This window comes from Macaca mulatta, chromosome 3 (assembly GCF_049350105.2).
Source record: "Macaca mulatta isolate MMU2019108-1 chromosome 3, T2T-MMU8v2.0, whole genome shotgun sequence".
NCBI classification, from domain to species: domain Eukaryota; kingdom Metazoa; phylum Chordata; class Mammalia; order Primates; family Cercopithecidae; genus Macaca; species Macaca mulatta.
The window spans coordinates 196,467,938-196,484,030 of NC_133408.1; the positions used below are offsets into that span (position 1 = coordinate 196,467,938).

At 58.6% G+C, this 16,093-nt stretch overlaps 2 protein-coding genes across 2 annotated transcripts; one reads left to right on the forward strand and one right to left on the reverse strand.

Moving 5' to 3' along the window:
- Positions 1-570: 570 nt before the first annotated feature.
- On the reverse strand, positions 571-6,534 carry MNX1 (motor neuron and pancreas homeobox 1). The gene is made up of 3 exons (XM_028846524.2): positions 5,524-6,534; positions 2,194-2,354; positions 571-1,588 (listed from the first exon to the last, which is right to left on the reverse strand). The coding sequence occupies exons 1-3, from the start codon at positions 6,221-6,223 to the stop codon at positions 1,235-1,237; spliced, it is 1,215 nt and encodes a 404-aa protein (XP_028702357.1). The 5' UTR covers positions 6,224-6,534; the 3' UTR covers positions 571-1,234.
- On the forward strand, positions 6,387-15,798 carry LOC100427951 (uncharacterized). Its single transcript, XM_077998200.1, has 3 exons — positions 6,387-6,639; positions 6,699-7,182; positions 12,053-15,798. The coding sequence occupies exons 1-3, from the start codon at positions 6,387-6,389 to the stop codon at positions 12,192-12,194; spliced, it is 879 nt and encodes a 292-aa protein (XP_077854326.1). The 3' UTR covers positions 12,195-15,798.
- The last annotated feature ends 295 nt before the right edge of the window (positions 15,799-16,093 follow it).

The window sequence follows — 16,093 nt, forward strand, 5'->3', positions numbered from 1 at the left end:
GGAGCGCTGCTGCAGTCCGCTGCTGTCCTCGCAGACGTGTTTGCACAGAGCCAAGAAGACCGATCCTGGCCAGTCAAGGAAGGTTCTGCCAACAGAGAGGGCCGGGGTCGAGGCGAGAGAGAAGCACCGGGCAATTCGGCGCGTTCCGGGAAATGTGCCTAAGTAGCGCCTGAGGTCGCAGGGACTCCAGATACTACTAACGCCTAGTCGTTTGAAGCTTATTTTCTGAAACGTCCAAATGGCGTATTTCCACTTCTGGAGCGCCAACGAAGCGACAGCCCGCAAGGAAAAAGGAAAATAAATAGAATCCACAGCTCCGCTTCTGAGGGGCACGTGTCCCGGGGCAGGTGTGCACCAGGCAGCCCGGCATGCGCTGACACCTGACTACAGGTATTTTTGCCAACACTTCACACTGCGACTCCCCAGCAGGCGCGGAGGTGGTCCTGACACCCACTTGAGACTCTGATTTTCACCCTCAGCTGCCAACCGCTGAGTAGACACCCTCCCCATCATTTCTACAAGCAAACAGTAGAGCCTCAAGCATAACCCCCAAAAACGCGTGCACGCTGATCCAGTACAAAACCAATTTATTTTACATTCCATCGTGGGCGATGGGAGAAGCTAAATAATTTAGCATGCATACGTAGACGTTTCTTTTTATATATAAATACAATATACAAAAATAAAGACAGTACAGTTTTGAGATTTCCAGCAGTTTGAACGCTCGTGACACAATCCCCCCGAACCCAGAGACGTAAGCATAAACCCTTTTTCTTTTTCCAAATACTCTGCAGAATGGCCCCTCCAGAGGCGGTTTCAAGTTTCAGAAGTCAGATAACACTGTGGGTTTCCGCCTTCTCGGACGCTGGGAAAGGGGAGACGGGAGGCTTCCCCTTGCGGAGGTGGGGGGGGGTCGGTTCTTCTCACGGGCACTCGCACCTCCCCCAACACCAACCAAAATTAATTTTAAAAGAACCATCAAGTTGCAGGCCCCTGGGTCTCCCTCTTGCTGTTTCTCGAAGAGCGGGTGAGGCGCTCTGGCTTAAAAGGGAAGTGCCCAGGACCGGAGGCCGCGGCCGAATCCCTCCAGCCCCGGCCTCGGCGAGGGGTCCACGGGGCGGCTGCCGAGCTGGCTCTCGGGGCCGGGCTGGGTGGGTGCGGGTGCCGGGGCCTCCGGGAGAAGCCGCCGGCCGGGGCGCTCCTTGCGCGCCACACCTGCTGGGCCCCGGGGCTCCTACTGAGGCGCGGGCTGGTGGCCCGGCCGCGGGGGCGGCGAGTCGTCCTCCGAGGAGCAGTCGGAGGAGGCGGCGTGGGTGCTGGCGCCATTGCTGTAGGGGAAATGGTCCTCGTCGTCCTCGTCCTCGTCCTCCTCGGGGTCACTGTCCCTCAAGTCCCGCAGGCGGCGTCCGCTGCCCTTGTCCCCGGGCGCGGTCGGCCCCAGCAGCTCCTCCGCGCCCGGCTCCTCCGCTCCGCCCTTCCCCGCGCCCCCGCCGCCGCCCTTCTGTTTCTCCGCTTCCTGCGCCGCCTGCTCTTTGGCCTTTTTGCTGCGTTTCCATTTCATCCGCCGGTTCTGGAACCAAATCTTCACCTGCGGGCATAAGCGGGCGTGAGAAACCGGCCACCGCCACCCCAGGGCTTCCTGTCCCCGGAGTCCCCCGGCCGCGCGCGCCCGGGCCCCAGCGGGTCGGCCCTGGAATGGCCTCAGGGTGAGACGACTTAGAAGTGGAATGGGGAGGGGGCTTGCAGCTTCCTCCTCCCCCCAACCCACCACTCAGCAGCAAACCCCAGAGCTGGGCTTGAGCTCCGTGGGAGCTAGGACTATGTCCCCAACGACCCGGTCCGGGGACTTTTCTACCCGCGCCCTCCGTCTGCGGAGGAAGGGTCAGGGCAGCTGGCTACGTCGCGGCAAATCTCAGGATGTTCCCTCATCTCTTTCTGGAACAAAATTTCTCGAATGCGGCCTGGGGATCACCTTCTTCAGAATGAAAGGAGGGGTGGTTAGGTGCTGACTCTTGGGCCCCACTCGAAGCTACTGAATTGGCGCTCTGGGCTCCTTAGATGAACCCGTGCACCCGCTGTCTTAACTGTCGAGGCGCAGCGCCAGATGCCCCAGACTGCCCGTGGGTCACGAGTGCAGAGGTAACAGTGTCCCCTGGGAGGCCGGGATGTGTCGGGGGCGGGGAGGGCGCACACCTGGGTCTCCGTGAGCATGAGCGAGGTGGCCACCTCGAAGCGCTTGGGCCGCGACAGGTACTTGTTGAGCTTGAACTGATGCTCCAGCTCCAGCAGCTGCTGGCTGGTGAAGGCGGTGCGCGGCCGGCGGCACTTCCCCAGGAGGTTCGACTGCGCCTGGGCTGGGGACCAAAGGGCAGTGAGGCCCACAGCCGGCTCCGGTCCTCGCCCCAGCCCCTCCCGTGGCTGCTGGTACCACTGCCCTCAAGGCCCCAGTGCCGAAGGCCTGGCCCTGCAGAGGGCAGGGCTGTTCCCTCACTATCAGTGCTCACTCCCCAAGGAATGAGGACTCAGGACCACCAAGTGGAAATGGGTGGTTTGGGGTTAATGAGACCTTTTTTTTTTTTTTTTTTTTTGTCTGGGAGACATCTGAGTGTCCCTGTTAAACAGGGTCCATCGCAGGAGGCATCCTCTCCACATGAGCCGGCTTTGGTAGGAGTGGATTGACCCAGAGGCAAGAGAAGTGAGGCCAGTTGGGGGCCAAGATGGGAGGTTCCCAGGAGTTCAAGGCTGCAGTGAGCTAGACTGCACCCCTGTCCTGTACCCTGGGTGACACAGCAAGACCCCATCTCTCAATAAATAAAAAATAATAAAATAAAATAAAGGAGCAGTGAGTGGTGAGAACCAAATCTCTCCCCCTCTCCTCACTGCGCCTTCCTAGAGATTCAGGCTCAGATCCAGACAGGTCTGGGAAGAGCTGGTCCTGCAGTTCCAGGTCTCCCTCCACTGCCTCCTTAAGACAGAAGAGGAGGAGGAGAAAAAGAAAAGGAAGGAAGGCAGAGAGGTAAGGAGGGAGGGAGGGAGGGAAGAAGGAAGGAAGGAAGGAAGGAAAGAAGGAAGGAAGGGAGGGAGGAAGGAAGGGAGGGAGGAAGGGAGAGAGGGAAGGAAGGAGGGAGGAAGGAAGGGAGGAAGGAAGGGAAGAAGGAAGAAAGGAAGGAAGGAAGAAGGGAGAGAGGGAAGGAGGGAGGGAGGAAGAAGGAAGGAATGGAAGGAAGGGAGAGAGAACGGGTGGAACAGGACCAAACCCAGGGTCCAAGTCTGTGTATGTATTCATCAGGGACCCTACCACCTTTCCAGTGTTTTTCTTGACATGCCCCCTCCTCAGGGTGCGGGGGGCGGGGGGCAAGGCCTGGGGAGACTGGAAGCCTTTTCAGGACAATTCTCATTACGCAAATTAAAGGCAGAGGCGCAGGCAGGATCCGGTTCTCTGTGTGTTCGAGGAGGCCTGCCCGGCTTTATTTACATAATTTCGCACGGTTACATCACAGAGAATTTTATGACCTCAAAACGAGACTTCCCTTGATTTCCCAGGAGCCTGACAAGTGTTGGACAATAAAAGAAAGAAAGCAAAGGAAAGAAAGGAGGCCAGCCCCAGGCCTGGATGAGCTCAGGTCCCCGGGGATGGGCAATTTGCTTTAGAGGATGGCCCACGCCCCCTGCTTTAGTCAAACAAGGCCCCGAATTCCCAACTTGACAATACATTAGAACTTTAATTAAAACACTGGCTCTGGAGGGACCATTTGGGAAATGCCATCCCACAGGCAGAAACAACCAATTAAAGAAACCAAACAGGTTTTCCCTGTGACCAGCGAGGAGGACTTCTCAGAACACATTCTGCCGTCTTTGGCACAATTATGCCTGCCCTTTTGGATTGCCAGGTGCAGATTCCTCTTCTGAACTTAAAGCTGGCTGTGTTTAGAATTTGGCCAACTCTAGGTCAACATTTGGAATCAAACAGGCAAGGTGTGTTGGGAAAGGTGTCTCACTTTAATAAATTTTCTGAGTGACCTTGGGCTCCAGAAAGCGCCCCGGTGGCCAGGGAGTCCAGGGCCCTAGGAGGCCTAGGACCACGGGCCCCTGGGCTGGCCAGCCCCCTCCGTGGGCAAGTTAGCTCCTTAGCTCTGGGAAATGCAGTTCATATTGGTGGCTTTCTATCAGAAGGGCTGGGCCCTGGGTCGGCAGCCAGGCCCAGGAGGGTGCCCTGGGTTTAAGCCCAGGCTGGCAGGAGATTCGCAGACCCAGAGGTGTCTGAGGTGAGGGGCAGCTTTCCCTCTTCCGGCTGGAGTCAGTGGGGCTGACTTTCCCAAGTGAGGGATGGGTGGCCACTGGGGCCTTCTTGGAGCTGAGCTAGGAAAGCCTGGGGCGGCTGTGGGCAAACAGCGTTCTGCAGGGATTTTCTCACTCCCTTGTGACTTCTCCAACCTCTGGGGTCCTAGATTTTCTCTGTTTAGTCACAATCACAGCTTCCAGCAAAGGAATCTGAATTCTGGAGTGTTTATTTCTGTTTTCTTTTTTGCTTTTCCCCTGCTCTGCCTGCATCTCCCCAGTCTAAACAAATTCACTCAGACAGAAACAATGGGGTCTCTTTGTTTGGGTGTTCGGCGGCTGAAAGCCTTGAGCGGAATGCATCTTCTGCTCAGCCCGACTCAAAAGTAGCTGACCCCGATGGGGCGATCGGGGAGAGCCAGAGCCCCGGAGTCCCAGCCCAGAGAGTCCGCGTGTGCCAGGAAAGCCTGAGGGGCCCAGGCCTCTGGCGAGGTGTCCCGCCTGGATGGAGAGGAAGCTGCCTGAAGCCCAGCGGCTCTGGGGTCGGGGCTCCCTCGGCCCCACCTTGGAGGAGCATTCGTTACCTTGTTGGGCGCCCGGTATACCAGGCCAGGCACCTACTGTTTAGAATCTCCCCATAGCTGGTTCAAGCCAGGCCACCTGCCTCGGCCATCGCACCCGGATCCAACGCCCTTCCAGAGGAGGGCAGCGGCCTGGTAAAAGCTGGGGGTTCCCTGCGCCCTGGCCTTGCCTCCCTGGGCCTCGAAGCCTATTTCTCTTGTTTGCTGCTCCTGAAGCACTCCCTCTCCCTGGAGGGGCTGCGGGTGTCTCTAGCGCCCCGAATGGGGGACCTGGCCCAAGTTCCCTTCCCCGGTGATAAGCCCTGACCCCCATTCCCGGGCCTGCCTAATTCAGGGCGCTCTCCGTTCGCCTTGCCCGGCGATTTCCTTCTCTTGCAGCCTTCAGGTTAATCATTAGATCTCAGTCTCACACCTCCAACTGCCCCTTCCCGTTAAGAGAGGAAGAGAAGGCAAGGCCTGCGCATGGCCATTTTAATAATTCGCCGCCCGTCTCACGCCTGGGGGTCCAGGCGAGTCCTCGCAGGCCCCGGGAAGAGCCGAGGCGGCTTCGCAGCGCTTCCCCCGCTCGCTGGGAGCCAAGCGAAGAGAGGGGCAGGCGGTGCCGGGTGGAGGATGCACGAGGCCCTCCCGCCCCGCGCATCCACGGGGGCCGCAGGGTACTCACAGTTAAAGTCGGGCATCTTAGGCAGGATCATGCCCGCGGTGGATGCGCGCAGCCACTGGTCCAGCTGGAAGGTGCCGGCGCCCAGCTTGATGGGGTCGGCGGGGTGCGCGGGGTGCGCACCCTGCACCTGCGGGTACGAGTAGGAGAGCGCCGGGTGCTGGCCAGCCAGCGCAGCCGCCGCCGCCGCCGCGGAGTAGCCGTAGACCGGGTGGCCGTAGAGCGCCGCCTGCGCCGGGAGGCCCGCGCCACCCTGCGCGCCCCCCGGGTGCAGCCCCAGCGCCAGGCCCCCAGCGGCGGCGGCGGCGGCGGCGGCGGCAGCGGCGGCAGCGGCCGCTGCGCCCGGGTGCGCGTGGTGGTGGGGGCCCCCGTGCCCGCTGCCCGTGCCGCCGCCGCCGCCGCCGCCCCCGCCCAGGAAGCCCGGCTTGGGCAGCAGCGCGCAGTGCGCGGCCAAAAGGCGCGGCGGAGACGGGCTCTCGGCGCGCAGGCGGTCGGCGGGCGCAGCCGGCGGCTCCGAGGACGCGGGGCTGCAGCTGCCGCTCGTCCCGCCGCTCGCCCCGCCGCCGCCCCCGCCACCTCCGGTGCCAGATGCGGCGGCAGCGAGGGACGTGACCAAGGCCAGCGGCGCGCTCTGCGCAGAGGCGGCTCGCGGGGGGTCCACCGCCAGCAGGGCGTCGATGCGGAAATTTTTGGATTTTTCCATCGGCTCGTTTGGGGTTGGCGCTCAGGGCCGGGTGGCGGGCGACGCGGCCGTGTGCGGGGTCGCGGAGTCAGCGCGTGCGGCGCAAGCCCGGGGTCTCGGTATTGTTATGGTGGTGATTTGCCAATAATCAAAGTCGCCGCCGGAAACTCAGCCGAGGGTGACCATGGTCCCGGCGCCTCCTCCGTGCGGGCCCCGCCCCGGGCCGCGCTCGCACAAACTTCCACGCGAGTGCTTCCCCGCGTCCGGGCCGGGGAGCCCGGCTCTCTGCGCTCCAGCCCTTAGGCGACCGCGCCGAGGCCGCTGGCGCCGTGCTGGGGACCCGCGCCCCTCCGCGCACTTGAAGCTCAGCGCGGCCTCCGATTGGCGCGCGCAGCGGGGGCCCGGGGAGGGCCGCGGGCTCCGCCATTGGCCGAGGGGCGCACCTGTCACCGTCCCGGCCGCCCGCCGCCCCGCCCCCGCGCCGCGAGGTCCTAAGCACCCCGGGCTGTTGCGCGGCGCTGGCGGGCGGGGACACCGCCGGGGAGTGGATACTCCGAGGCGCAAACTGGGGCCTCTACCCGCCCTCCCCTGGGTGTGGAGCCGGACGGCGGGCACTGGCAACCCCCGGGACCCTGGAGAGCCCCGCGGCTGCCCAAGACCCGTTCCCTAGACACCTGGCCCCCTCCGGACTTGGTTGGTCCCTGGAGCCAGCTGCGCGCGTTCTTTCCGGCCCTCTTGTCGGCGCTGGCGTGGGTCCACGTCTGCCTCGCGGAGCACGGTGGTTCCACGCTCCTGAGCGCCCATGCTGAGCGCAGACCTGGCCGATTTGCGAGGCGACGGCAGCGCACTGAAGACCGTGGTGTTTCCCAAGCCCTCCCTGCTCCCGGGTCTCCAGGGCGCAGCAGGGGAGGGTTTTGTCCCCGTGGCCAAAGCTCTGCAGGTCGAACCTTATCTGCACTGGGAAGGCCCCGCATTTTCAGGTGTGTGTGCGGGGACGTGGGGGTGTAAACGCGCATGTGAGTGTGAGTTTGGCCTCCACGAATCCTCGCTGGGAGCCCCTGCCACAGTCAAGGCGGAGACGGCAGATATGGGCGCCCTGGCCTGCAGGACCAAAGTCGGCTTGCAGACGTCGCCCACGTGCTTGCTCAGTGGAGCGGGTCCTCGGTGGCAAAGCTCTTCCTCGCTGCCGAGGGATGCCCGTGGGCTTGCGGGAGTCGAGGCCCACACACCTCGGCCCTGAAAAACCCGTAGGGCCCGTCATCCTTCGGAAGCCCTGCCGCTGCGACCCCCGGCCAGTCCCCGGGCAGGAGCGGGGAAAGACGGTCTCCTGCTGCCGGGGCCTCCTGGGAAGTGGAGAGGAAAGGGCTTCCCGTGAGTGACTGAGGCACGGAGTGAGCACCCAGATCTCACCCCTCCCCCACACGCACACTTCAAATATTTACAGTAAAACCACTTCCAAGGACGTTTTTGAAGCTGAAAGAATCAACACAGGGGTCGGGAAGTCAAGCGGCATCAACACCAGGCTTTGTCAATAGCGCCATTAGACCCAGTTATCTTCCCCAGCAAGCGTGAGAACCGGGAGGGAGTTCCAGGTTCCAGGGCTTCCTATGCAGGTGAGAGGTGAATAAAGGACCGGAAGGGGCTGTGGAGAGGGGAGAGAGCCAAAGAGAAACTCAGTGCCAGGTAAACTTCAAAATTAGCAGGCCAGGTTGCTACCAGAGGGATTTTTAAAAAGGCAAATAGAGAGACCTTGCCACTTCTCTTCAAAAGGCTTTTTACCTAGGCGAGAGTTGATGACAGTGACTTTGTTGGCGGGAGTGATATCTTTTTCATTATAACACAGAGTGGTTCCCAGATGCACAGGACTGGTTGGAAGGTTAGGAGGATGGCAATGGATGAATAACAGCAACTTGGAGTAAATGTGATCTAGCTTTGCAGAGCGACCACTGGGAAAAAGAAATCACCGGCATTCACACGGAGTTTGTCGTGCCTTTAGATGTCTTTGTGGTGACAGAAATGCACTTCTGCCTCCAAGTGGAGAGAGGGAAACACTCGCATTTCTTGAACACCTACTATGTGCTACGCGCTTTCTCTTCCTTGATCTTCACTCTGACACTAGAAGGAAGATTTTTATCATCTCCATTTTCTTTTCTTTTCTTTTTTTCTTTCTTTCTTTCTTTTCTTTTCTTTTCTTTTTTTTTTTTTTTTTTTTTTTTTTTTGAGGTGGAATTTTGTTCTTGTTGCCCAGGCTAGAGTGCAATGGCACGATCATGGCTCACTGCAACCTCCATCTCCCAGGTTCAAGCGATTCTTCTGCCTCAGCCTCCCCAGTAGCTGAGATTACAGGCATGTGCCACCAGGCCAGGCTAATTTTTGTATTTTTAGTAGAGATGGGGTTTCACCATGTTGGTTAGGCTGGTCTCAAACTCAGGACCTCAGGTGATCCACCCACTTCGGCTTCCCAGAGTGCTGGGATTACAGATGTGAGCGACCGCACCCGGCCTATCATCTCCATTTTCTAGACTACAGGTTTAGAGAGTTTGGGATCCTTGTTCCCAGCAGGCAGTTCAGCCTTAGAGCTGGGAGTAGAACCAGGTCTGACTGCAGAGGCCACACTGTTCCCACCCTGCTGCCCTTGAAGCTATCAGGTACACCCAGCCCTGAGTCCCCATCCCATCTGTTCCTTTTTGGGTGGGGGAAGGCTTGTAAAGGAGACCAGAGATTCTTAGCCACCTGTCCCAGGCAAGAAGCCCTAGCTGTGACTCTGCCTCCCCAGGGTAGAGAACACAGCCTCGGCCTCCTCCTCCTCCAGGGGTTTGGTGCCAAGACTGACTTGCCTTTCTCATCTCATCACCCCTGTCTGCTGGGGGCAGGTTGCTTGGTCCTGAGGTCAATGATGTAAGAAGCTGGGGGAAGGGAGTGGCTGCAGAAGAAATCTCCCAGGATGGACCTTGGAGAAGATGCTGTTCCTCTCTCCAGCCGAAAATACCCACTGCCAGGGTAATTTTAGTTGGTGATGGGGTGTGTAGTCTAGACTCATGACATCAGCCATCTCCCTCAACAAAATCACAGTGGGTGTTTTCTGGCTTTTTTTTTTTTTTGTAACTCCTAGAGGAATTCATTTCACCCCTTTTTGTTCTGCGGTAACCGTGGTCCAAAACCCCTTCACACCCTGTCTCGTGTTTCTATTCTGCCTGAGACCTGCTGAGGACACCTTCCTGAAAACACACAGGACAACATGTGTGCAGGTCCTTCAGGTGTCTGTACCACCTGTGGGGCTGTGCAAGGCTGTCCGAGGAGGCATGGCATAGCAGCCCTGCGTTCTGTCCGGACCGCCCCTCTAGCTGAGGTGCCATTTCAGGAGTCTGAAGCTGCTTTTCTTGATGGATTTGTTTCTTTGTCTACAGAAGCGGCGGTTGGACCAAATGGACTCTAAGGTGCTACAGGGCCTTTAAAATGATCCGATGCTCTACTTATATTTAAGGATACGTTATATAAAGTGGAGGCTCTCTGTAAAGTTGCACGGAGAGAGGCAGGTGTGGGGGGGAGAGGGGGCTATCTGGGAAGTGTAGATCTTTGTGTGGTTTACAACGTGTGAGGTGGAGCCTGCTGCGTCTCTTCCTGTTCCCAGTATCTGTATTGATCCAGACCAGCTGGCTTTGGGGCAGACTGGAGCTGGGCTTGGGTCTTGGGAAGGGCCACAAAGAGAGATCAAAGGTCTGATCCTAGTAGTGCTCCCAAACCTGAGTCTCCAGGTGAGTTTTCCCTCCAGCGGCCCCAGGGGCAGAACTCAGCCCTGGAGAGTTCTCCCTAGAACTCTTGGTTTCTCAAGACAGGCAGGGAAGGCCTGGTGCACCCTAATCAGCTGGCTCCCACCGCAGCTCCTCCCTGCCCGCCGCAGGTGCCTGCTTTCTACAGGCCTCCTGTTAAGGAATTAAAGAGTGCCTGCAGCTGCCCTTCCTTCCACTACTTGGGAAGGAGATGGTGATTTCTACAAACCATCGCAAAAGAAAACGCTGTTGTAGTCTGTGTCTATTTACATCTGGACTTACCCACGCAACTGGGAACCTGTGAGGATTGGGGGAAAAACCTGTACACTCACATATTCACAAGATGCGAGGCAAGTATCATGCATTTATTTATCATGTAGATATTGCTTTTTTCCACGTGAAATGGAGCAGGTGCCTGGAAGGGCACTCAGTGGCTGAAGCAGGGGGCAGATCTTGCATTTCTTTTTTTTTTTTTTTTTTGAGACGGAGTCTCGCTCTGTCGCCCAGGCTGGAGTGCAGTGGCCAGATCTCAGCTCACTGCAAGTTCCGCCTCCCGGGTTCACGCCATTCTCCTGCCTCAGCCTCCCGAGTAGCTGGGACTACAGGCGCCTGCCACCTCGCCTGGCTAGTTTTTTTGTATTTTTTAGTAGAGACGGGGTTTCACCGTGTTAACCAGGATGATCTCGATCTCCTGACCTCGTGATCCACCCATCTCGGCCTCCCAAAGTGCTGGGATTACAGGCGTGAGCCACCGCGCCCGGCCATGATCTTGCATTTCTAAAACTGAAGCCGAGGGCCAACAGAGAGGATTTGGCTGCAGAGGGGCCCAGGTACATTAGTCCCGTCTTGCTGAAGCCATGTGGTCTTCAGGGACTCACGCAGTTCCGTTTCAATGTAAACTTTCAAGGCTTTCTTCAGGAAACAGGCATGAAGATGCCATGTAACTGGCCAGAGGTCGGGACCTAAGCGTGTTTGAGATGAGGCTGGCCTCTGGCACAGGAAGTAGCTTAGTCCTGTTTGAGATGAGGCTGGCCTCTGGCACAGGAAGTAGCTTAGTCGTGTTTGAGATGAGACTGGCCTCTGGCACAGGAAGTAGCTTAGTAAGGCTGGAGTGGGAGCCCAGAGGGCAAGGGCAGGAATGGTGGGAGATGCTCCGACCTCCTTCCTGGAGCTCAGAGGGAAGGAGGATCTGCGGAGAGGGCCTAGGGTCACTGGAGCTGGGGACATCTGCTCAGGTCCCCCCACCCACCCCAGCCCCTTCAGAGCCACGGGGCCAAAGGCATCGAGTCATTAGCGCTGTCCTTCGATCTGCTGACCTCCTCTTTGACCCCTGGGAGCTGGGCCTTAAAGGCGTCTGGAAAGGGTGGGCCCAGGAGTAGCAACCCAAAGACTCGCAGCTCAAACCCTCAAGCCGAGGCGGGGCCTGAGGTGGGCCCAGGTCTGCTGTGTGCTCCCCTGTAAGGGTGTGCTCCCTCAGCCCCTCTTCAGCCCCTCCCTGCAACCTGGATTTCCTGTTGCCATTTTAGAGGGCACCCTCACCCCAACTCCTTTCGCAGGGCCAGCACCACCCAGGCTTCACCGGGAATGTGAGCCCCCCAGAACACCCCCGAGTCACTGGCTTGACCCTCTCCTCTGGGCCCAGCCCTGGCTGCAAACAACCAGCCCCTACCAGGGGGCTTGGAGAGAAATTAGGGAGATGCCACAGGATTTAAATTAGTCAAATGCAGTGACCCAAGGGCCTTCTATTTTTAGAAATTTCCTCCAGAGACACAAATCTCTGCTTCCTTCCAGACCTTGGGCAGCCTCCTCGCTTCCCTGGACCCTGAAGGGAAGGGACAGGCCTGGCCACCCTGAGCTCAGCTGCTGGCCCAGGTCTCCTTCTGACACAAGGAGGTGAAATCCTTTCCAGCCTCTTCGAAGCTTCTTGTATCATAAAGAGAAACAAACCTTGGGAGGGAAGGGAGGCTCCTTTCATTTGAGCCCCTTTCATTGTTTTGGGGGAATAACAACCCTCCACAGAAATGAAAGCCTTCTCTAGAGTCTTTTTTTCTTTGCTACATTTTATTTTATTTTATTCCAGATTCACGCAGGGCCCTCTGCAGACTGTTGGCAGAAACAAGGTAGACACCAAACACATGCATAAGCTGGACTTTTTCCAGAATGTGCTGCAACAGAACTACCCTCCAGATAGACACCAGCCTGTGGGCCACAGTGCTGCGTGAGTCTTGCAAAGAGATCTTTATGGCAAGGCTGAGAGCACTGCCTGCACGCTTTACCAGAGCCCAGCCTCCAGCCTCCATGGAAAATATGTTTCGGAATCAACACTCTTTCCAAATACTCCACACTGCTCTCTGGTAGCATTGGCCTGGGCGCCCAGGCACCCCTTTAGAACCCACCTGTTCCCCCCACCCACCCCAGCGGGAGGAGGAGAGGGTTACGCTGACAGATAAGGGCAGCTCTGCAGCGCCGGAACAACACAGACAACATACAACTCGACACGAGTCACAGAAGGTGGCGTCCATCGCGCTTGGATGGTGACTACTGCCCTGCAGGCTGCTGGGTGGGGTGAAACAGGGAAGAAGCACAAATACACACCCAGATGTGGCTCAGGGACATTTGAACCCTTCAGTGCGTGAATTTTTTTAGCGCGTTCTGACTCGAAATTATGACTGAATAGTGGCGCACTAATGTCCAAGTCCATGTTCGATAATGGCAGGAAGTCTGCGCTAATTGGTCTATTTAGTAGTTGCTGAGGTGGCAAAAGCTGCAGCTGCTGGCGGCTGAGAGAGGGGGAGAGGGAAAGAGAGAGAAAGAGAGAGAGAGAAGACCTCCTCTTAGGCCACTTTCCAGAGCTGTGGCAGTGGGGAGGGGGAATTCCCCAGGATAGGCAAATGGTGTGTGTGGTCAAGTTCACCACTTGCAACCCTGCCCAAGCTTCTTCTCACAGGTGCACACATTCAAGGCCTGAAGAGCCCTCCCCACCCCCAGCAGTGTTCATGACCCGGGTTGGGGGCCCACCTGGGAGGGGATCTATATGCCGGTAGGACCTGGCTGGTTTGCCTCGCATTCTTCCCACTCTTCCCCTTTTCTAGGGCAGCTTTTCTCTCTGCACCTCATCTCTCTCCCCTTTGCTTTCTAACTGGGATGGGAAGCTAATCTGTCAAGAACCCGCTGCTTAGCTGGTGCAGTGGCACGTGCCTGTGGTCCCAGCTACTTGGGAGGCTGGGACAGGAGACTCGCTTGAGCCCAGGGGTAGAGGTGAGGCTGCAGTGAGCTAGGATTGCACCATGGCACTCCAACCTGGGCCACAGAGCAAGACCCTATCTGAAAAAAAGAACCTGTTGCCCACCTCACCATTTGAACTGGGAATATTTTACCAGAGAGAATGTGGGCATGGAAAAGCCACCATCACACACAGAGTAAGGGTGTGTGGGGTGGGGGCAGATTTAAGATGGACTCTAGGCCATTCCCAAGCTCCTAGAGTGCCCATCCCTGCCAGGAAGCCCCAGACGCTCAGTGGTTTCAGCGGCCTTCTCCTGCAGCCTCAGCCAGTGCTTACACCACACCTGGGAGCAGCCTGGGCCGCCCTCTGCCTTACGGAGGGGCAAACCGGCTGAGGACCCAGGCACAAAGAGTGCCACCAGCTCTGACTGCAAGCCCTGTAGACCAGGGCTGCGTCCATAATCGGGGTTGATGGCATTAGTTATTATATTATAACCTCCTTGTTGCATGATTCTAATAATTTTTTTTCCCACTTGGCGTTTGACTGGGCTGGGGTCCTCCCGGTGGAACAACCGCGGGGTGTCGTGTTTGCAGCAGAAAGGCACACACTAGAATCCTTTTTTGCAACAGCCGGGCCGGCTTCTGCACACAGGCCCCTCTCCGCTGTTTCTGCAGAGACCGAGGTGGGAGGGAGAAAGACCCTCCAGCCCGCTGCTCCCACCCTCCCCGCAGTCTCCAGGGCCCTGTGCTGCGGGCAAGATAATTTGGCTAATGAACGCGTTAAAGGGCCCCTGGTGACCCGCCCTGGCTTCCCCTCGGCCCATCTGGGAAATTCCATTGAAAGGCTGGAGAAGGTTCCTCAGTCCGGCCGCCTTCTGTCTCTGCTAGAGGCGCGAACTCGGTGACTCTGGGCCCCTTACATTAAAATAATTACCCGGCGGAACAGGTGGCCCGCTCCCGGCGCCTGGGCGCATCTGGGCCCCCGGAGCCGCAGCCCGGGAGGAGGGGAGCGGCACGCCCAGGGGAGGGAAGGTCAGGCCCGCTGGGCCGGGAGCCGGGAGGGTAGAGAGGGGCTTTCCTAGGGACAGACGGTCCCGGGACACCCAGGCCTCCGCGGCCTAGCGGGCTGAGGCCTGAGCAGGGAGGCCGCCGCCCTCAGGAGCAGGTAAGCGCACCCCGCGCGCCGCTTGGGACGCACCTGGCCACCTGCACTGCCACCCAAGCTTGGGGTATGCGGATGACCGAGCAGAACCCCGACTCTCACCGGGCTCCGAGGTTGGAGCAACTCCTAACACTGGGCTCCGAGCTAGGGGCTTGCTGGAGGGGCGCTTGCCGCGCCGGCCCTCGGGGCTCACAGCCGGGCACGCCAGACTGCGGCGAGCGCGTGGGCGAGCGTGTCAGGAGTGTGCGCCCTGGGTGCGCGCGTGCGAGAGCGCACGTGTAGGGTGGCTTCCAGTCCTCCCTTCCCGCCTGAGAAACGTCCACGCGGAGTTCCAGGTCGGGCGCTGGGGAAGGAGGTCCCGGGGACGCTGCTAAAAAGAGAGCGGCCAGCCCAGGCGCGGGGCCAAGCCTATTGCCAAAAACATATTACCCTGCGACATTCCGTAAATGAGATAATGATCCATAAACCCGGATGATAGATGTGGCGTGCCTGCGATGTCTTCTCTAAATGAGCTGCTCGCATCGACTGCTAATAATGGTGAGTTTATGGAAGCGATTTCAGCGCAAACTGCGAGAGGGTCTTCTTACTCTAATCAGCCTGCCTGAGCTAATGGACGAGGGGGTCAGGCTGAGAGTTATTGACACGCCCGTGCCCTTAACCTGTTTCCCAATAAAGCTGATTAGTTTTTGTCAATTCATCAGCTAACCACTCTTGCTGGAACTGCATCAAAGCCTTATTTGCTCAGGGGAAATCAACAAGTCACAGATCAGCTCCATTAAGGGGCCCGGCCGGGCTAGGACAGTCCCGGAGCCGAGGGACGCCCCGACGGACCTCGGGCCTCCCCCGAGCTTCGCAGAGCGGCTGACAGCGTGGCCCCCCTTAACTCCCAGCACCACGACCCGGATGCACATAACTGTGTCTGGAAACTTCTCTTTCTCTGCAGGCGGAGCAGCGCCTGTGCGGCTCAGCGATGTGGCTCCAAGGCTCCGGCCCTGGCGTCTGGGCTCGGTCGGGGACAGTTTCCACGCGAGGCGGAGCTTAGCTGGAGGTCGCAGGGCGGTGGAGAGCGAGGGCATGAGGGAGGGAGCTGGGAACCGCGAAGTGTCCGTGGCCAGGCATCTCTCCTACGCGTCCCCACGAGGCGACCTAAGGGGAAGAGTGCAGGACCCTGGGACCCTGCCCTGGGCAGCGCGGGCCTGAGCTTGGGGGACAGGCAAAAGGGGATCAAACCCGCACCCAGCGCAGACCCCTACTTTGCTCGGTGACTTCGCAAGCTCGTGGGAGGGAGCTGGGGGCGCCCGAGGGCACCTGGGCTGAGGTTCCAGTAGCTGGCTCCACCTGGGCTTCAGGTGAGCGGCTGCAGGAAGGGCCCTCACAGGCATCCCTCGGCTTCCGCTGGCAGGAGTGAGCCCATCCGCCGCCGGCGGAGGTGACCCCAACGCCCTGGCTCAGGGGCGGGGAAGGAAAATGTGCGTTGTCTCTTTAAGCCCCCGGCCACCGCCACCTCCCGGCCCCATCCCCCTTCAATTTAATTTCATTAAAACAGAGCATGAATATTTCTATTAAACCTAAAATGAAATATGAAGCCATTTAGACTCTGCCTGCACCAATCACCCAGATTTATGACTTTTATTCATCACATCAAGAGCTTGGAAAAATGAATTTTCTTCACCCAGGAAGGAAATAAAACCTCAGGCTTGGTCATTTCCAGAAAGCTGTTAATTTGACCATGTGGTA